At 43.9% G+C, this 22549-nt stretch overlaps 1 protein-coding gene across 1 annotated transcript in view; it reads right to left on the bottom strand.

Moving 5' to 3' along the window:
* Positions 1-112: 112 nt before the first annotated feature.
* rnf157 (ring finger protein 157) overlaps positions 113-22549 on the bottom strand; it is a 36580-nt gene continuing 14143 nt past the window's right edge. The window contains 7 exon segments of the mRNA XM_046351970.1: positions 113-1165; positions 6475-6582; positions 8849-8897; positions 14304-14512; positions 14616-14724; positions 14807-14909; positions 16444-16676. Of these exon segments, the coding sequence (XP_046207926.1) occupies positions 1020-1165; positions 6475-6582; positions 8849-8897; positions 14304-14512; positions 14616-14724; positions 14807-14909; positions 16444-16676 (957 nt within the window). The 3' untranslated portion in view covers positions 113-1019.

Here is a 22549-nt window from a genome sequence, read left to right as displayed (position 1 = left end):
TCCTTGAATGAGTAGGTGTGTCAAAATGTTGACTGGTACTGTATAATCATCCACATAATAAACAACACATTTTTGTTTAAACAAATAAAACACAAGAACATGTGACAAAATTATCAGGAGAGCTTTACCCTAAAAACAACATCAATTAAACAAAATAAAGGTTTTCACAAAATGAGGAGAAAAAGGTTCAGGTTTGTCTATAAAACAGCACATGTGTTTTTGTAGGGTGGTGTACGTGTTGGGAAAGGTGTGCAACGGGTACATGGGGTAGTTCAGAGGTCATTCATCTATAGTTAATAATCCCAAAACAAAACATTACATTCCCCTCTGAGTTACACATACTCCATCGGCATCGTACATTCTCCCGTCTCCTTTACAGTTCAGTATCTACCACCATTTTGGAGCAAATCAAGTCCTCCATTTTGGATCAAATCCTCCATTCACCACCACATACAGCCTGTCCAGTTTCTTAGCTAACAAGGATAATCCCATTCAGACCAGGTAGTTGTGGGAGGACAGAACACTGCTGAGTACAGTAGTGCTGCTTGGAGACATCAGAGCGCTGCATGCAAAACCACGGCCAGAGATTTCTGGTTCATGGACCGGAGTACACTGACCCCTGACTGGTTGGTTGTTAGAGGCAAGGGGAGGCATCTCAAAAGACCAACTCATGACACAAGACAGACATTATGACACATTGAGGGAGGGAGTGGTCTAACTCTACCAGTCTCCTTCTTGGACTGTGGATTGGTTAAATCCTCGTCTTCAAAACATCCCTTTTAGAATTAGCAACTGAGATAAACGCTCCTCCTCTTTAGTCCAGAGTGAAGAGAAGTGTGGGATGGTTGAGTGAGGACACTGCCTCAGGATGGATGAGGGACATGGGAGTTGGTTAATCAGGTGAGGAGATGCAGTAAGGAAGGTCTACTGCGCAATCATGAGGTTGCCTAAAATGAATAACATATCAGTGTGTGCTGTTATAGCACTGAGGTCGAAATTGGACGCGTGTGTGTGTGTGGTCAGCGGCGTAGTGTGGGAGGTATGTGTTTGGGACTCTGACTGTCCATTGTCTCCACCCTCTGCTCCTCCAGGTTGATATTACTGGTGGAGGCGTGGTGGGAGAGGGGCTCCAACACTGGCCTATATCCTCCCAGATACATCAGACCTGAGAGAGAGAGAGAGAGAGAGAGAGAGAGAGAGAGAGAGAGAGAGAGAGAGAGAGAGAGAGAGAGAGAGAGAAAATAAAGGATGTAAAATAAAAACAACATGCAAGGCCCTTGTGTTGAGGACTGCTCGCTGGTCTCTCTCCACCTAGTGGGCGATAATGGTAGTCTAAAGTCTGTGGCTGGCCAGTCTAACATGCTGACCAGACCGCTTGCCCGTGCGCGCCCGCCATCGAGTGCATGTTAATTTTGTCCACCCACACCAGACGTGATCAGGACACACAGGTTGAAATATCAAAACAAACTCTGAACTATATTAATTAACTATATTAATGTCAAAAAATCCTTAAACATTTATGTCAATTTAGCTAACTAGCTTGCTATTGCAAGCTAATTTGTCCTGGGATATAAACATTGGGTTGTTATTTTACCTGAAAAGCACAAGGTCCTCTATTCCGCGGTTTTAATCCACAGATAAAAGGGTAAACCGAGTTTGTTCCGAGTAATCTCTACTCCTTAGGTTTCTTCTTTTTGTTTGGACTTTATATGGCGGTTGGCAACCAACTTTAAGGTGTATTACCACAACCAACTGGACTGGAGTGGGGACCTCAGTTCATCTTTCAATCACCCACGTGGGTATATATACAAACCAATGATGAGATAGGGGAGGCGGGACTTGCAGTGCATCAAGTGTCACAAATAGAACCATTTTAGCGCCTGGCTAAGCAGACTGATGATTGCAATGATTGAATAACATGTAGAGTGGCAAGAAAAAGTATGTGAACCCTTTATAAATACCTGGGTTTCTGCATAAATTGGTCATGAAGATCAGATCAAAATTTATCGAGGTCACAACAATAGACAAACATCCTGCTTAAACTAATAACACACAAACAATTATACATTGTCATGTCTTTATTGAACACCGTGTTAACATTCAAAGTGCAGGGTGGAAAAAGTATGTGACGCCTTTGATTCAATAACTGGTTGACCCTCCTTTGGCAGCAATAACCTCAACCAAATGTTTTCTGTAGTTGCGGATCAGACCTGCACAACGGTCAGAAGGAATTTTGGCCCATTCCTCTATACAAAACTGTTTCAGTTCAGCAATATTCTTGTGATGACTTGTGTGAACTGCTCTCTCGAGGTCATGCCACAGCATCTCAATCAGGTTGAGGTCAGGACTCTGACTGGGCCTCTCCAGAAGGTATATTTTCTTCTGTTGAATCCATTCTGTTGTTGATCTACTTCTGTGTTTTTGGGTCATTATCCTGTTGCATCACACAACTTCTGTTGAGCTTCAATTGGCGGTCAGATAGCCTAACATTTTCCTGCAAAATGTCTTGATAAATTGGGAATACATTTTTCCGTCGATGATAGCAAGCTGTCCAGGCCCTGAGGCAGCAAAGCAACCCCAAACACTGATGCTCCCTCCACCATACTTTACAGTTGGGATGAGGTTTTGATGTTGGTGTGCTGTGCCTTTTTCCTCCACACATAGTGTTGTGTGTTCCTTCCAATCAACTCAACTGTAGTTTCATCTGTTCACATAATATTTTGCCAGTAGTGCTGGAACATCCAGTTGCACTTTTGCAAACTTCAGACATGCAGCAATGGGTTTTGGTCAGCAGTGGCTTCTTCCGTGGTGTCCTCCCATAAACACCATTCTTGTTTAGTGTTTTACGTATCGTAGACTCGTCAACAGAGATGTTAGCATGTTCCAGAGATTTCTGTAAGTCTTTAGCTGACACTCTAGGATTCTTCTTAAACCTCATTGAGCATTCTGCACTGTGATCTTGCAGTCATCTTCACAGGATGGCCACTCCTAGGGAGAGTAGCAACAGTACTGAACTTTCTCAATTTACAGACAATTTGTCTTACCGTGGACTGATGAACATCAAAGCTTTTAGAGATACTTTTGTAACCCTTTCCAGCTTTATGCAAGTCAACCATTCTTAATCTTAGGTCTTCTGAGATCTCGTTTGTTCGAGGCATGGTTCACATCAGGCAATGCTTCTTGTGAATAGCAAACTCAGAATTTGTGAGTGTTTTTTATAGGGTAAGGCAGCTCTAACCAACATCTCCAATCTTGTCTCATTGATTGGAATCCAAGTTAGCTGACTCCTGACTCCAATTAGCTTTTGGAGAAGTCATTAGCCAAGGGGTTCACCTACACTGTTCATGTTTAAATTATGTACTCAATAAATAATTTCTGTGTTATTAGTTTAAGCACACTGTTTTGTCTATTGTTGTGACTTAGATGAAGATCAGATCTAAGGATTCACATACTTTTTCTTGCCACTGTATGTGCACAATTATTTTGCAACGCACGTGACGTGAGCAGTCTGGTCAGCATGTAACTGGTCATAGAGATTGGCGGGTTAAAGTGAGGCCTGCTGGGCTGGATGCACATTCAATAAGGGACCAATCCCAACTTCAGAAATGTGCACAAAACACTTTTACTAGACGTGTTTCTGAAGTTGGATTCGTCCCTGAAAAACAGGAGAGCTGCGGTAGCTAGATGCAGGGTTTTGTACCAGCCCAACACTGACTGCACCTGATTGAACTAATCAAGGTGTCCTTGAGGATTAGTCAAAATGGGTGATTGAGTGCTGGACTGAAACTAATATAAACTCTACACGCCATTTGACTCTCCAGGACCAAGGTGATAGGTCACTGCTCTACATCATGCAGCTACTAGTGGTTAATAACAGGTAGTGCATCTCCTTTGTTTTGTTGACGTTGAGTGAGAGGTTATTATCCTGACACCACACTCCGAAAGCCCTCACCTCCTCCCTGTAGGCTGTCTCGTCGATGTTGGTAATCAAGCCTACCACTGTAGTGTTGTCTGCAAACATGATGATTAAGTTGGAGGCGTGCATGACCATGCAGTCATGGGTGAACAGGGAGTACAGGAAAGGGCTGAGAACGCATCCTTGTGAGGCCCCAGTGTTGAGGATCAGAGGGATGGAGATGTTGTTTCCTACCTTCACCACCTGGGGGCGGCAAGTAGTCCAGGACCCAGTGGCATCCAGTTGAATTCCCAGTTGAATGCTGAGCTGTAGTCAATGAACAGCATTCTTACATAGGTACTCCTCTTGTCCAGATGGTATAGGGCAGTGTGATGAAGATTGCATCGTCTGTGGACCTATTTGGACGGTAAGCAAATTGGAGTGGGTCTAGGGTGTCAGGTATGGTGGAGGTGATATGATCCTTGAATAGTCTCTCAAAGCACTTCATGATGACAGAAGTGAGTGCTACCTGGCGATAGTCATTTAGTTCAGTTACCTTTGCTTTCTTGGGAACAGGAACAATGGTAGCCATCTTAAAAAATGTTGGGACAACAGACTGGGTTAGGGATTGATTGAATATGTCCGTAAACACACCAGACAGCTGGTCTGCGCATGCTCTGAGGACGCGGCTAGGGATGCCATCTGGGCTGGCAGCCTTGCGAGGGTTAACACGTTTAAATGTTTTACTCACATCAGAGGAGAGCCCACAGTCTTTGGTAGCGGCCATATCGGTGGCACTTTATTGTCCTCAAAACAGGCAAAGAAGTTTAATTTGTCTGGGAGCAAGACGTTGATGTCCGCGATGGGGCTGGTTTTCTTTTTGTAATCCGTGATCTGTAGGCCCTTCCACATACGTCTCGTGTTTGAGCCATTGAATTGTGACTCTACTTTGTCTCTATGCTGACGCTTTGCTTGTTTGATTGCCTACTTGCCATGATTAAATGCTGTGCTTCGCGCTTTCAGTTTTTCTAAAAGTGCGAAGTTTAGTGAACAATCTCTAACCTATCAGCTAGCCACAGCTATAGCCATACCTATTCCTCAATGTGCACAGGGCATGAGTCCACATCTGTCCATCCGAAAGAGAGATAGAGAGGAGGGGCATCGAAGAGGAGACAGAAAATATGAAATGATGGAATAGAGAGAAACAAAGAGAGAGAATAGAACACATTTACGGCACAGAGAATTCATCTGACAACAACCACAGTAGGGGGAGCGAGGTGAGGGGGAAGTGGGGGAAATACGTTGGGAGTTACAGGAATGGGAGGAGCTAAGGCTTTGTCTGCAATTATTATAATATTTTTAAATTTAGGCAGAGTCCTTAAAGATTGACTTCCTTTTAAGACACATTTTTGAGAGTTAACGACGTGGTCTCTTCATTGAAAGAACAGACATCCGTTAAAATAGGGAATGCTCTCAAGTAGCCAGACCTCTAAATCTCTGCGTTCACTCTGCGGCCTGAGCTTTTTGATAAAAAGGCCGGAAAACAGGGACTAGTCGTTTGAGAGTTGGTGGCCACAGAAACAGCACCCATGTTAGAGTGCTACAGACTTAGAGAAACAAAGCCAAAGGTCAGTTTTTACACCTGTTTTTGGATACTAGTTGTTCTTGCCCAAACCAGCACCTGGATCTTGACAGACTGCACTGGGGTTTCTCTTGCTCTTTGCATAGAGAAAAAAGCCTTTCACTCCCCTTCCCTCACTGTAACTTGCTTCAGCACAGCAGAGAGAGGACATCAGGCAAGCGAGGGAGAAGCAAAGGAGAAGGAGAGATGGAGGGATGAGTCGCAGACGATAAGCAAAGCGGCTCAGAGCTGGCAGACACTGAACATGAACTTGGAACTCTGGGATGGAGCATAGAGAACAACCACACACCCACGCTCTCACACACACACATGCTCTCACATACACGCTCTCACACACAAATGTGAAGACACACACACTTTGTCACACACAGGAGCTTTTTTCTGGGAGGAGAGGAGGCAAGAGAATGCATAACTACCTACTACTGAGAAAAACAACAAGAACGAACAACAACCACGGCAGTGAAGGATGGGGGGATGATGAGAAGAAAGAAGTCTCCTGTTCTAACTGCTGAGAAATATACACTGTCTTGTGTTTGGTATGGATAGATCACCAATTACAGCCTCATTTACTTTGGGTCAATATTTTCTTCCTTCAATGTCACTGAATCTATTTCCTGAGCCATTTGAGATGAAACAACTCTAGTAGACTGACATTTTATGGGGTATATAATCCGAATATCTCCCCTCTTCACTTTCTCCATTTATAGTAATTAAAATCTTTGCTAGAAACATAGGAACCTCAGTTTTGACTAAAAACTGTCTCCCTCTCGCTCCACCCTCTCCATTGTCTCTCTACCCTGACTTCTGTTCCACTGTTTCTCCTCTCCATGATCCCTCGCTCCCTTCTTATTTCCTTTCACTGACATCCCCCCTCTCTACCCCACCCCATGCCCAGTCTCAGCTTTGATTGGTCCATGTTCAGTAGTTTGCCACTCACCGGCGAATCGGCTGTCGGGAACCTGCTCATTGTCCAGCCCCCCAAAAAAGGGTGTGTCACAGAGGGCGTGATTGTTATTGGCCAACTCTGGACACCTGCTCCGCCCACCTGCAAGCGGGGGCAAATGTCAAACAACAGTAGCCAGGCACAGCAAGGGGGAGGGAGAGGGGGGTGTAAATGGGGGTCAGTAGCTTTTCGATGACTCTGCTTGTGTTGTTGTGTGTGTGTGTGTGTGTGTGTGTGTGTGTGTGTGTGTGTATGTGTGTGTGTGTGTGTGTGTGTGTGTGTGTGTGTGTGTGTGTGTGTGTGTGTGTGTGTGTGTGTGTGTGTGTGTGTGTGTGTGTGTGTGTGTGTGTAAAAGAGGGCATGGGTGAGATCATGTGATGATGGTTAGCATGTGGCTCAGGCTCAGAGGATGCACACAGAGAAGCAGTGACACAAGCGTGCAAACATACGTCACATGCACATGAACATATAGAGAGACAGGATTCCTTTGGTTTCCTTATTAACTCATTTATTCATTGTTTGTTTATTGTTCACCACTCCACACATGCACACATCCACTACAACTGGACTGGAGAAAAATACATATTAAGAAGATGCATGGTGATTAAGATAATGTCACAAACAAACATACACAAAAGACACACAAACATGCAGACATAGTATTTAAACACACATTCATAAATAACACACACACACACTGACACACACTCTAACTCTGGACAAACAAACACACACATTCACACACACACAAACTCTGAGTTCACGCACACGCACATTCATACACACTCAAACTCTGAGGACACTCAGAGGCAGGGTTAGAGATTCAATCCCAATGTATCTGACTTTTGAATAGTGGAATAGAGAAGGAAAAGCAGAGGAGAAGGAGAGATGGGGAAGCTATGACTCCAAACATATACACACAAAAAAGAGAGGGAGAGACACACACACACAAATATACTGTAAACACAATTGCATATCAGATTGTGGAATCTAAGCAGTGCAATGCGGAGCACAGCAGGCAAACATACACAAGCATTGGCAAACCAACGACACACACACACACACACACACACACACACACACACACACACACACACACACACACACACACACACACACACACACACACACACACACACACACACACACACACACACACACACACACACACACACACACACACACACACACACACACACTAAACCAAATGCATATGTGCAAACGGATGATTAGTGATGGTTTCACCGATGGTCAGTGTTGTAACACTTTTTCGGATAGTCCATATGTAGATGCTCTAACCTTAACCCTAACCCTAGCTCTAACCCCAACCCTAGCTCTAACCCAAGCTCTAACCTTAACCCAAACTCTAACCCTAGCTCTAACCCTAACTCTAACCCTAACCCTAGCTCTAACCCTAACCCTAGCTCTAACCTTAACCCTAACTCTAACCCTAGCTCTAACCCTAGCTCTAACCCTAACTCTAACCCTAACCCTAGCTCTAACCCTAACCCTAACCCTAACTCTAACCCTAACCCTAGCTCTAACCCTAACCCTAGCTCTAACCTTAACTCTTAACTCTAACCCTAGCTCTAACTCTAACTCTAGCTCTAACTCTAACCCTAACCGTAAGCTTAGCAAGCAGTTGCTTATCAACAGGTAGTTTGTTGATAGTATGACCATTGTTCGAGCATCTACAGACGGAAATTCCGGACTAGCCAAATAAAGTGTGACCAGTATTTTAGCCCACATGATCATTTACAATAGAGAGAATCTAGCATGGCACCCCTTAAAACACCCTGCCACCTCACTAATAATGAGCTTTATATGGTAGTTTACAGGATAGGGTGCTGTAACAGGGTAGTCTGTCACTAAAAGGCCATGTTAGAAAGGACAAAAGTGGAAATATTGTAAGAAATGATGAGCGAGTAAACCCCGAGGCATTTTTTACTTAAATATTTATAGTAATTTGAATTCAAAGTCAATGAAAGGTAATTACTACTTAAATGTATATGTGGTACTGACTCAAAACTAACTGAGAAGTATAATAACAAATTAACTTTTTCCCAGCATGCTCTACAGCAGGTATATTTTTTGGAATTGTTTTTAATATCTGTGTTTTTGCATGTACATTTTGTGATAGCAGCACATTGGAGTTTACAGTGCAGTGTTCAGGTGATATTTGTTCCCCAATGTAGGGCTTAGGCAAGGAGTTAGTTAGGGTGAGGCTTTAAGTTAGGATTAGTGGGTAACATTGTATTAGTGCTTAGACTGCCACATACTTCTGTCCTTTCCAGCATGGCCAGATAGTGAGGAGGGTAAAGCAGAGAGAGGGGTCAGAGGTGAGAGGTCAATGAGAGGTCCTATTTACCCTGCTTGTGGAAAGGGGACAGGCAGTGTTCCTCTGTGACATCATTTCCCTGTGAGAAGGAGAGAGACAGATTCATGTTGTGTTGTATTGTATTGTATATTTGATATATTTAAAAAAAAATCTATAGCCATTCCTATAGTTTAGGTACAATACGATATATGTAACTCTGAATCCTGCTCTTCTGAGCGACTGAGAAGTTATGTTCTTTTGGCTCTATGGGTAGTTCATTCACTATCAGGAAACACTAAAACAGTACAGAAATGCACTAAGAAAAAATAAGGAACAGCATGTCAGAAAGCTCAATGTGAAGGAGGAACCCATAGAATCAAATCCCTTCTGAGAAAATTGGAACACAAACAACAAAACGAAGAGCTACCTATGGATAAAGATGTATGGATAAAATACTTCTCCAACCTTTTTGGCCATATAACAAAGAACCAAGAACAGAAATGTATATATGATAATTTATGAATCAGTTATTAAAAAGTACTTCCAGAACTCATTGGATTCTCCAATTACATTGGATAAGCTACAGGACTAAATACAAACCTTCCAACCCAAAAAGGCCTGTATATTGATGGTATACTGATCTAAATGATAAAATATACAGACCCCTGAATTCAAATGGGCTATTCTTAAACTCAATATTATCCTCAGCTCTGGCATCTTCACAATATTTGGAACCAATCCACAACCAAGTGAAGACAAATTTGACCCCAATGATTACCGTGAAATCTGCGTCAACAGCAAAATCTTCTACAGTATCATCAATATCAGTGAAAACAATGTCCAGAGACAATGTCAAATTGGCTTCTTACCAAAATACCGTACGACAGACCACGTATACACCCTGAAAATCCTTACAAATAAACAAAACAAAAGCACATTTTTCTAATTTTGTTTTTTTCTTAAATTAGTTTTGACTCAATTTGGCATGAGAGTCTGATGTACAAATTGATGGAAACTGGTGTTGGAGGAAAATAATATGTCATTATATAATCAATGTACACAAACAACAAGTGTGTGTTAAAATTGGCAATAAACACACAGATTTCTTTCCTCAGGGTCATGAGGTGAGCCAGGGATGCAGCTTGAGCCCACCCTCTTCAACATTTATATCAATGAATTGGTGTGGGCTCTAGAACATTCTGCAGCACCCAGCCTCACCCTACGGGACTCGGAAATCAAATGTCTACTGTTTGCTGATGATCTGGTGCTTCCGTCCCCAACCAAAGAAGGCCTACAGCAGCACCTACAGTCCTGTGAAAAAGTATATTTGAGATTCTTCAAAGTAGCCACCCTTTGCCTTGATGACAGCTCTGCACACTCTTGGCATTCTCTCAACCAGCTTCATGAGGTAGTCACCTGGAATGCATTTCAATTAACATGTGTGCCTTCTACAGGAGAATGTCAGGCCATCCGTCTGTGAGCTGAAGCTGAAGCACAGCTGGGTCAAGCAGCAAGACAATGATCCGAAACACACTAAAATCTGCATTTATTTCATTTATCAATGAAAATTGATAAAAAGAAACAAATTAGAAGTTTTGGAATGGCCTAGTCAAAGTCCAGACCTAATCCCAATTGAGATGTGACAGGACTTCAAACAAACAGTTCATGCTTGAAAACCCACAACTGTCGCTGACTTAAAGCAGTTCTGCATGCATGAGTGGGCCAAAATTCCTCCACAGCGACGTGAGAGACGGATCAACAACTACAGGAAGTATTTGGTTGCAGTCATTGCAGCTAAAGATGGCACAACCAGTTATTGAGTGTAAGGGGGCAATTACTTTCACACACAGGGGCATTGGGTGTTGCATAATTTTGTTTATGAAATAAATAAAATAAGTATCCATTTTTTGTTTGTTAAATGTAAACTCAGTTTCCCTTTATCTAATCATGGGTTTCAGTTGAAGATCTGATAACATTCAGTATCAAAAATATGCAAAAGTAGAGAAAATCAGAAAGGAGTCAAATACTTTTTCACTGCACTGTAGATCTTCTGCACAAATTCTGTCAGACTTGGGCCCTGACAGTGAATCTCAGTAAGACAGGTGCCAGGACAACAAATACAAATTCTATCTAGACATGGTTGCCCTAGCGCACACAAAGAATAATACCTACCTCAGCCTAGACATCAATAACACAGGTAACTTCTACAAGGTTGTGAATGATCTAAGAGACAAGGCAAGATGGGCCCTCTATGACATAAACTCGACATCTCAATTAGAATCTGGCCCAAAAATACTTCAATCAGTTATAGAATCCATTGCCCTTTATGGTTGTGAGGTCTGGGGTCCACTCGCCAACCAAGAATTCACAAAATGGGACAAACACCCAATTGACACTGCATGCAGACTTCTGAAAAAATATACTTTGTGTACAACGCAAAACCCCAAACAATGCATTCAGAGCAGAATTAGGACTACAGTTATCAAAATCTGGAAAAGAGCTGTTAAATTCCACGATCACCTAAAAGGAAGCGATACCCACACATTCCACATCAAAGCCCTCATCTACAGATGAGAAGTTCTCATCTACCTAGAGAATTCCCCTCAGCCAGCTGGTTCTGGGGCTCTATTCACACACACAAACAGAACCCACAGAGCCCCAGGCCAGCAACACAATTAGACCTCAACCAAATTATGAGAAAGCAAAAAGATTACTATTTGACACACTGGAAAGAATCAACCAAATAACAGAGCAAATTAGAATGCTATCTGGCCCTAAACAGAGAGTACACAGTACACACTGAGACTGAAAATTATTGACTATGTACAGACCCAGTGAGCAGAGCCTTGCTATTGAGAGAGGTCGCCATAGTCAGGCCTGGTTCTGAAGTGCCCACTGTCCACAAAAGGAAACTGAGCTACACTTCCTAACCTCCTGCCAAATGTATGACCACATATCACACAGACCCACAAAGAATTTGAAAACAAATCCAACATTGATAAACTGCCATACTTATTAGGTGAAATACCACAATGTGCCATCACAGCAGCAAGATTTGTGGCCCGTTGCCATGACAAAAGGGCAACCAGTGGAGCACAAACATTCTAAATACAACCAATATTTATCTGTTTATTTATCTTCCCCCACTATTCGTACTACAACTATTTGCACATTGCTAAAACACTGTACATGGCTGATAAATATAACACTTGAAATGTCTTTATCTTTTTGAAACCTTTTTGAGTGCAATGTTTACTGTAAATTTTGAATATTTTTTTGTTTATGTTTAAATGTGTTTCTTCTCACTTTTGTGTATTGTTTATTTCACTTGCTTTGGCGATGTAAACATACAGTGCGTTCAAACAGACCCCTTGACTTTTTCCACATTTTGTAATGTTACAGGCTTATTCTAAAATGTATTGTAGTGACCCGCACAGACAGCTGTGTGTTATGTGTTAGGCTAGGAGATGGTTGTGTTGTACTGACCAGTACCCGGTGTTCGCGGGGTCCGACATGTCAATCAACCTGCTATCTGCCAATCACGGGAATGCCTGGAATGTTCTGATGCCGGGCATCCTGGTGGTTGGCGGAGTGGCGTGGAGGGGGGTTGGGCAGGGGGGTGGAGCATTGGAAGTTAAGACCAGGTTCAGCCTTTGTTCTCTCTCTCTTACGTCTGGGCTTCACAAGAGAAGGTCACGATTGGCTTGTGGGTTATCTGTCATCTATTTGGCGTGTGCTACGGCCCAAACAGTAGCCTGTGTAAAGTTGGTTTAATAAACCGTCAATTCGCAAACTCAAGCCTCTGTCTGGACAATTGTTCATTTATGATCTAGTCAGGTCATTACAGTATTAATCTTTTTTCCCCCTCATCAATCTACACATATCCAATAATGACAAAGAAAACAGGTTTATAGATTTGTTTGAGAATTTATTGGAAAAAAATGGAATATCACATTTACATAAGTATTCACTCTTTACTCAGTACATTGTTGAAGCACCTTTGGCAGTGATTATAGCCTTAAGTATTCTGGGTTATGACGCTACAAGCTTGGCACACCTGTATTTGGGGAGTTTCTCCCATTCTTCTCCGCAGATCCTCTCAAGCTCTGTCAGGTTGGATAGGGAGTGTTGCTGCACAGCTATTTTCAGGTCTCTCCAGAGATGCTCGATTGGGTTCAAGTCCGGGCTCTGGCTGGGCCACACAAGGACATTCAGAGACTTGTCCCGAAGCTACTCCTGCTTTGTCTTGGCTGTGTGCTTAGGGTCGTTTTTCTGTTTGAAGGTGAATCTTTGCCACAGTCTGAGGTCCTGAGAGCTCTGGAGCAGGTTTTCATCAAGGATCTCTCTGTACTTTGCACCGTTCATCTTTGCCTCGATCACGCTTAGTCTCCCAGTTCCTGACGCTGAAAAACATCCCCACAGCATGATGCTGCCACCACCATGCTTCACTGTAGGGATGGTGCCAGGTTTCCTCCAGACGTGACACTTGGCATTCAGGCCAAAGAGTTCAATCTTAGTTTCATCAGACCAGAGAATCTTCTTTTTCATGGTCCAAGAGTTTTTAGGTACCTTTTTGAAAACTCCAAGCGGGCTATAATGTGCCTTTTAATGAGGAGTGGCTTCCGTCTGGCCACTCTACCATAAAGGCCTGATTGGTGGTGCTGCAGAGATGGTTGTCTTTCTGGAACGTTCTCCCATCTCCACAGAGGAAATCTAGAGCTCTGTCAGAGTGACCATTGGGTTTTTTGGTCCCCTCCCTGACCAAGGTTGTGCAGCCAGCTCTAGGAAGAGTCTCGTGATTCTAAACTTCTTCAATTTAAGAATGATGGAGGCTACTGTGTTCTTGGGGACTTTCAATGCTGCAGAAATGTTTTGGTACCCTTCCGTAGATCTTTGCCTCGACACAATCTTGTCTCGGAGCTCTACGGACAATTCCTTCAACCTTATGGTTTAGTTTTTGCTCTGACATACACTGTCAACTCTGGGACCTTATATAGACAGGAGTGTGCCTTTCCAAATAATGTCCAATCAATTTAATTTAACACAGGTGGACTCCAATCAAGTTGTAGAAACATCTCAAGGATGAGCAATGGAAACAGGAAGCATCTGAACTCAATTTCATGTCTCATAGCAAAGGGTTGGAATACTTATGTAAATAAGGTCGTTCTGTTTTTTATTTTTAATACATTTGCAAAAATGTCTAAACCTGTTTTCACTTCGTCATTATAGGGTATTGTGTGTCGATTGCTGGGGAAAAACATTTATTTAATCATTTTTAGAATAAGGCTGTGACGTAACAAAATGTGGTAAAAGTCAAGGGGTCTGAATATTTCCGAAGGCACTGTACGTTTCCAATGCCAATACATCCCCATTGAATTGAATTGAGAGAGTGAGAGACAGAGAGAAAGAGAGAGGCAGGGTATTCTCTATATCACAACAAGCCATTTTTCTAGGAGTACCCCACTCTCTCCTCTCTCATCCCCCTGTTCCCCCTCATGTTTCTCACCTCCCCGTCGTGCTGTGAGGGTCCCCGGCTCTCCATGTGTGCGTCCTGGATCTTCTCCCCCTCTGTGTCTCCCCCCTCCACCTCTCCCTCCGGTCCGGCAAGGTAGGAACCAGACATGGAGGACAGGGTGTCAGTGCTGATCTGAGAGTGCTGGCTGTGGGAGAAAGCCATGGACATGACTGACTGAGCCAGGCTACTGCTCACTGGGTCTGTGTGGGAGAGAGAGAGGAGGAGACAATTAACAGTGTTTTATAATTTGACACATTGGACACATTTTCCATTGCCCACCCCTGACAGCCCCAGCAGGACTACCTTCGGGGGAGGTGATGGTGGAGGAGAAAGGTGTTCCAGTACAGGAGGACTGGTCTATGGCTCCAGATGAGGATAGAGTCAGGTTCTCACTCTCTGAAGTTACACCACTCTGGAACAGAGAGAGTAAGGTCAAACATACACCGGACACAGACAAACACGCATACACAAACTGTGTCAGAATGTCAGTGTACCTCAAGTTGTTGTTTCCGGCGGCAGGCCTGAACCTCTGATTCACTGTGTTGTGACATCTTTCCCTCCTCCCCTGGCAGCACTGAAGAATTCTGGGAGATAGACCTGACACATCCCACAATGCAACAGTCAGAATCATAAACACCACAGCAAACACTCTAACAACTCTCCCTTTGTCCGGACATAAAAACACTACATGAATAGTAGCAGGTGTCCATCTGTGGACACATGCTCGTTGAACATCTCATTCCAAAATAACGGGCATTAATATGGAGTTGGTCCCCCCTTTGCTGCTACAACAGCCTCCACTCTTCTGGGAGGTTTTCCACTAGATGTTGGAACATTGCTGTGGGGACTTGCTTCCATTCAGCCACAAGAGCATCAGTGAGGTTGGGCACAGATGTTGGGCGATTACGCCTGGCTTGCAGGCGTAATCAGAACGCTTGCAGGCGTTCCAATTCATACCAAAGTTGGTCGATGGGGATGAGATCAGGCCTCTGTGCAGGCCTGTCAAGTTCTTCCACACCGATCTCGACAAACCATTTCTGTATGGACCTCGCTTTGTGCACGGGAGCATTGTCATGCAGAAACAGGAAAGGGCCTTCCCCAAACTGTTGCCACAAAGTTGGAAGCACAGAACCGTCTACAATGTAATTGTATGTTGTAGCGTTAAGATTTCCCTTCACTGGAGCTAAGGGGGCTAGTTGGAACCATGAAAAACAGCCCTAGACCATTATTCCTCCTCCACCAAACTTTACAGTTGGCACTTTACATTCAGGCAGGTAGCGTTCTCCTGGCATCAGCCAAACACAGATTTGTCCGTTGGACTGCCAGATGGTGAAGCGTGATTCATCACTCCCGAGAAGGCATCCAATGGTGGCAAGCTTTACAACCACTCCAGCCGATGCTTGTCTTTGCGCCTGGTGATCTTAGGCTTGTGTGCAGCTGTTCAGCCTTGGAAACCCATTTCATGAAGCTCCCAACGAACAGTTCCTGGGCTGATGTTGCTTTCAGTGGCAGTTTGGAACTCGGTAGTGAGTGTTGCAACTGAGGACAGAGACATTTTTTTCAGCACCCTGCGGTCACGATCGGTGAGCTTGTGTGGCCTACCATTTTGTGTAGCCTACCACTTCACCGCTGAGACATTGTTGCTCATAGACATTTCCACTTCACAATAACAGCACTTATAGTTCACCAGGGCAGCTCTAGCTGGGCAGAAAATTGACGAACTGACTTGTTGGAAAGGTGGCATCCTATGACGGTGCCACGATGAAAGTCACTGAGCTCTTCAGTAAGGCCATTCTACTGACAATGTTTGTCTATGGAGATTGCATGGCTGTGTGCTCGATTTTATACACCTGTCATTAATGGGTGTGGCTAAAATAGCCAAATCCACTCATTTGAAGTGGTGTCCACATACTTTTGAATATATAGTGTATTTTCTAATAGCTAAAACTTTAAAAGTAATAGGAAATTAATTCCTATTCAAATGTACAGTATGTTTGCATCCCAAATGGCACCTTACTCCCCATGTAGTGCACAACTCTTGAACAGACTTCAGGTGAAAACTAATGAACTTTTAGGGAATATGGTGCCATTTGGGACACAACCTATGTCTCCAGGTGTTTGCTCCACTTACTTGGAGCCGCTCTTCTTCAGTTTGAGTCCCTGGCTTGAGGTGGAGTGGTCCAGGGGGGACATGGAGTGTGCCGGGGTGGGGTGGGTCTCACTGCTGTAGGGGGGCAGGGTCCCCGAGATGTGGCCCCCAGAGAGGTCCTGCAGAGGGGGGGCAGAGGGAGACACACTCAGGGGCCCATTCAGAGCCTCCAGGAGGGACACGACCTCATAACCTGGGGGAATGTGATCCGACACCTGGGGAAGGGTGGGAGGAAAGGAGAGAGAGGAAGGATGGGACAGGGGTAGAGAGAACGAAAAAAAGAGATGAGCTGTTATATTGCTATACGCCAGCGGTCACCAACTAGTCGATCGCCACAAGTCGATCACCAAACGATTAAATCTTTTTGTGTTGCTCTGTTGGCGTGAAGGTGCACTTCATTCAGAAGCCCTCCCCAACCGGGTAGGCAAAGTGTTCCCATTTTGGACCATTTCATCTGTCTGAAAAGACAAACTCCACCTACCCTGTGGACCGGGAGATATGTGGCTAAATCGAGTGCACCTACTGCCCTGGCCAATCGGATAGCTAAAATCACCATGTCTACAGCTGTATATACAGTTGAAGTCGAAGGTTACATACACTTAGTTTGGAGAGCTAACCATGTCTTGCTCCCAGACAAACTAAACAACTTCTTTGCTCACTTTGAGGACAATGCTCGCTTTGAGGACAATAGAGTGCCACCGACACGGCCTGCTACCAAAACCTGCGGGCTCTCCTTCACCGCAGCCAACGTGAGTAAAACATTTAAACGTGTCAACCCTTGCAAGTCTGCCGGCCCAGACAACATCCCTAGCCGCATCCTCAGAGCATGTGCAGACCAGCTGGCTGGTGTGTTTACGGACATATTTAATCAATCCATATCCCAGTCTGCTGTTCCCACATGCGTTAAGAGGAATGTCATTGTTCCTGTTCCCAAGAAAGCAAAGGTAACTGAGCTAAACGACTTCTGTCATCATGAAGTGCTTTGAGAGACTAGTCAAGGATCATATCACCTCCACCCTACCTGACACCCTAGACCCACTCCAATTTGCTTACCGCCACAATAGGTTCTCAGATGACGCAATCGCAATCACACTGCACACTGCCCTAACCCATCTGGACAAGAGGAATACCTATTTAAGAATGCTGTTCATCGACTACAGCTCAGCATTTAACACCATAGTATCCTCCAAACTCATTAACCTCAAGACCCTGGGTCTCGACCTCGCCCTGTGCAACTGGGTCCTGGACTTTCTGACGGGACGCCTCCAGGTTGTGAGGGTAGGAAACAACATCTCCACCCCGCTGATCCTCAACACTGGGGTCCCACAAGAGTGCGTTCTCAGCTCTCTCCTGTACTCCCTGTTCACCCATGACTGCATGGCCATGCACGCCTCCAACTCAATCATCAAGTTTGCAGACAACACTACAGTGTTAGGCTTGATTACCAACAACGACGAGACGGACTACAGGGAGGAGGTGATGGCCCTTGGAGTGTGGTGTCAGGAAAATAACCTCACACTCAACGTCAACAAAACAAAGCAGATGATCGTGGACTTAAGGAAACAGCAGAGGGAGCACCCCACAATCCACATCAACGGGACAGTAGTGGAGAAGGTGGAAAGTTTTAAGTTCCTCGGCGTACACATCACGGAAAAACTGAAATGGTCCACAGACACAGACAGTTCGGTGAAGAAGGCGCAACAATGCCTCTTCAACCTCAGGAGGCTGAAGAAACTTGGCTTGTCACCAAAAACACTCACAAACTTTTACAGATGCACAATCGAGGGCATCCTGTCGGGCTGTATCACAGCCTGGTACGGCAACTGCTCCACTCACAACCGTAAGGCTCTCCAGAGGGTAGTGAGGTCTGCACAACGCATCACCGGGGGCACACTGCCTGCCCTCCAGGACACCTACAGCACCCGATGTCACAGGAAGGCTAAAAAGATCATCAAGGACAACAACCACCCGAGCCTCTGCCTGTTCACCCCGCTATCATCCAGAAGGTGAGGCCAGTACAGGTGCATCAAAGCGGGGACCGAGAGACTGAAAAACAGCTTCTACCTCAAGGCCATCAGACTGTTAAACAGCCATCACTAGCATTGAGTGGCTGATGCCAACACACTGAATCAAATCTCTAGCCACTTTAATAATTAAAAATGGGATGTAATAAATGTATCACTAGTCACTTTAAACAATGGCACTTTATATAATGGTTAGATACCCTACATTACTCATCCCATATGTATATACTGTATTCTATACCATCTACTGCATCTTGCTTATGCCGTTCGGCCCTCACTCATCCATATATTTATATGTACATATTCTTATTTATTCCTTTACACTTGTGTGTAAAAGGTAGTTATTGTGAAATTGTTAGATTACTTGCTAGATATTACTGCATGGTTGGAACTAGAAGCACAAGCATTTCGCTACACTCGCATTAACATCTGCTAACCATGTGTATGTGACCAATAAAATGTGATGTGATTTGAGTCATTAAATTTCATTTTCCAACCACTCAACAAATTTCTTGTTAACAAACTACAGTTTTTGTAAGTCGGTTAGGACATCTCCTTTGTGCATGACACAAATCATTTTTCCAACAATTGTTTACAGACAGATTATTTCACTTATGCTTCACTGTATTCCAGTGGGTCAGAAGTTTACATACACTAAGTTGACTGTGCCTTTAAACAGCTTGGAAAATTACAAAAAATTATGTCATGGCTTTAGAAGCTTCTGGTAGGCTAATCAACATAATTTGAGTCAATTGGAGGTGTACCTAAGGACGTATTTCAAGGCCTACCTTCAAACTCAGTGCCTTTTTGCTTGACATCATGGGAAAATCTCAAATGAGCCAATACCCCAGAAAACAAATTGTAGACCTCCACAAGTCTGATTCATCCTTTGGAGCAATTTCTAAATGCCTGAAGGTACCACGCTCATCTGTACAAACAATTGTATGCAAGTATAAACACCATGGGATCAGACAGACGTCATACTGCTCAGGAAAGAGGCGCGTTCTGTTTCCTAGAGATAAACGCACTTTGGTGTGAAAAGTGCAAATCACTCCCAGAACAACAGCAAAGGACCTTATCAAGATGCTGGAGGAAACAGGTACAAAAGTATCTATATCCACAGTAAAACGAGTCCTATATTGACATAACCTGAAAGGCCGCTCAGCAAGGAAGAAGCCACTGCTCCAAAACCCCTATAAAAAAGCCAGACTACGGTTCGCAACTGCAATTGGGAACTTTTTGGAAAAATGTACTCTAGTCTGAAGAAACAAAAATAGAACTGTTTGGCCATAATGACCATTGTTACTTTTGGAGGAAAAAGGGGGAGGCTTGCAAGCCAAAGAACACCACCCCAACTGTGAAGCACAGGGGTGGCAGAATCATGTTGTGGGGGTGCATTGCTGCAGGAGGAACTGGTCCACTTCACAAAACAGACGGCATCATGAGGTAGGAAAATGACGTGGATATATTGAAGCAACAGCTCAAGACATCAGTCAGGAAGTTAAAGCTTGGTCGCAAATGGGTCTTCCAAATGGACAATGACCCCAAGAATACTTCCAAAGTTGTGGAAAAATGGTTTCAGGACAACAAAGTCGAGGTCTTGGAGTGGCCATCACAAAGCCCTGACCTCAATCCAATAGAAAATGTGTGGGTAGAACTGGAAAAGTGTGTGCGAGCAAGGAGGCCTACAAACATGACTCAGTTACACCAGCTCTGTCAGGATGAATGGGCCAAAATTCACCTAACTTATTGTGGGAAGCTTGTGAAAGGCTACCCGAAACGTTTGACCCAAGTTAAACAATTTAAAAGCAATGCTACCAAATACTAATTGAGTGTATGTAAACTTCTGACCCACTGGGAATGTGATGAAAGAAATAAAAGCTGAAATAAATCATTCTCTATACTATTATTCTGACATTTCACATTCTTAAAATAAAGTGATGATCCTAACTGACCTCAGACAGGGAATTTCTACTAGGATTAAACATCAGGAACTGAGTTTAAATGTATTTGGCTAAGGTGTATGTAAACTTTCGACTTCAACTGTATACAATACCAGTCAAAGGTTTGGACATACCTAGTCATTCAAGGGTTTTTCTTTATTTTTACTATTTTCTACATTGTAGAATAATAGCAAATACATCAAAACTATGAAATAACACATATGGAATCATGTACTAACCAAAAAAGTGTTAAAACAAATCCAAATATATTTTAGATTTTGTAGCCACCCTTTGTCTTGATGACAGCTCTGCACACTCTTGGCATTCTCTCAGCCAGCTTCATGAGGTAGTCACCTGGAATGCATTTCAATTAACAGGTGTGCCTTGTTAAAAGTTCATTTGTGGAATTTCTTTCCTTCTTAATGCATTTGAGCCAATCAGTTGTGTTGTGACAGCCTGGCGCTCGAGGGCGCCAGGCTGCCCATCACTACGCACACCTGTCACCATCATTATGCGCATCAGCCCTTCATTGGACTCACCTGGACTCCTTCACTTTGTTGATTGCCTCCACTACATCTGTCTGCTTCTCAGTTTGCTCCCCGTGTCAGCATTAATGTTGTTTTGTATTCCCTGTCCAGACGCTGTCTGTGTTTTGTTTCATGTCCATTATTTATTAAATGTTCACTCCCTTTACTTACTTTTGTCACCCAGCATCTTTCCTTACAAAATGCTGACACCAATGTTGGAAGCATTTTTTTGTTTTTTGTTTTGGGTGCTGTCGGGTCCAGGTGCCGCTGCCGAAGGAACCGGGGGTGCAGCCGACTCGTTAGGCACCTACCCCTCAGCCGCCTCGTCATGCTCCCACGCCTCAGCGGGCTCGGCAGGCTCCCATCCCGCATCATGCCTCAGCCGGCTCGTTAGGCTCCCACGCCTCAGCCGGCTAGTCAGGCTTCCACGCCTCCGCTGACTCGTCCGGCCCCCACGCCTCGACCGGGCCGTCAGGCTCGCTTGGGTGGCGCCCCTAGAAGGGGGAGTACGGTCACGCCTGCTCCTGCTCCCCTCTCTGGCGCTCAAGGGTGCCAGGCTGCCCATCATTACGCACACCTGTCACCATCATTATGCGCATCATTGCTTCATTGGACTCACCTGGTGCCACGGATCTCTCGTAACTGTTATTACGCACACCTGTCCCCTATTCCCACTGATTAGTACTTGTATAAGTGTGCCCTTTGGTTTCCATTTGGCTGTCGTTTATTGTTACTATGTTCGTTGGTGCGTGTGAGTACCTGTGTTTTGGCTTTTTTGCTTTTTTTTGTGTGGATTGTGCAGATGATTACAGGTCTCGTCCCGTGTGTTAATCATTGTGCGCATGTGTTATTTATTTGAGGTACTCCTCACTCTTTTGTTTTGGGTTTCTACCCTGTGTTTTGTTACGTGTTTGTATGGTATTCTTCCCAATGCCTTTACACAACACACCGTACTTTGGGCTTAATTTAAATAAAATATTACGTAGTCCTGTGCCTGTCTCCCGAATCTCTTCATACCAACGTGACACCTGGACTTCTTCACTTTGTTGATTGCCCCCTCTATATCTGTCTGCTCCTCAGTTTGTTCCCCATGTCAGCATTAATGTTGTTTTGTTGTCCCTGTCTGTGTTTTGTTTCATGTTCGTTATTTATTAAATGTTCACTCCCTCTACTTCCTTCTCGTCTCCCAGCGTCTGTCCTTACACAACCCAATTGAGATGGTTTGGGATGAGTTGGACTCAGCATATGTGGGAACTCCTTCAAGACTGTTCGAAAAGCATTCCAGGTGAAGCTGGTTGAGAGAATGCCAAGAGTGTGCAAAGCTGTCATCAAGGCAAAGGGTGGCTACTTTGAAGAATCTCAAATATATATTTTATTTGTTTAACACTTTTTTGGTTATTACATGATTCCATATGTGTTATTTCATAGTTGTGATGTCTTCACTATTATTCTACAATGTAGAAAATAGTAAAAATAAAGAAAAACACTTCAATGAGTAGTTGTGTCCAAACGTTTGGATGTTACTGTATGTATATACACTGCTCAAAAAAATAAAGGGAACACTAAAATAACACATCCTAGATCTGAATGAATG

The sequence above is a fragment of the Oncorhynchus gorbuscha genome, linkage group LG06 (assembly GCF_021184085.1).
Source record: "Oncorhynchus gorbuscha isolate QuinsamMale2020 ecotype Even-year linkage group LG06, OgorEven_v1.0, whole genome shotgun sequence".
Lineage (NCBI taxonomy): Eukaryota > Metazoa > Chordata > Actinopteri > Salmoniformes > Salmonidae > Oncorhynchus > Oncorhynchus gorbuscha.
Note: the sequence above shows the minus strand (reverse complement) of the source record. Positions and strands in the feature narration are given on the sequence as shown.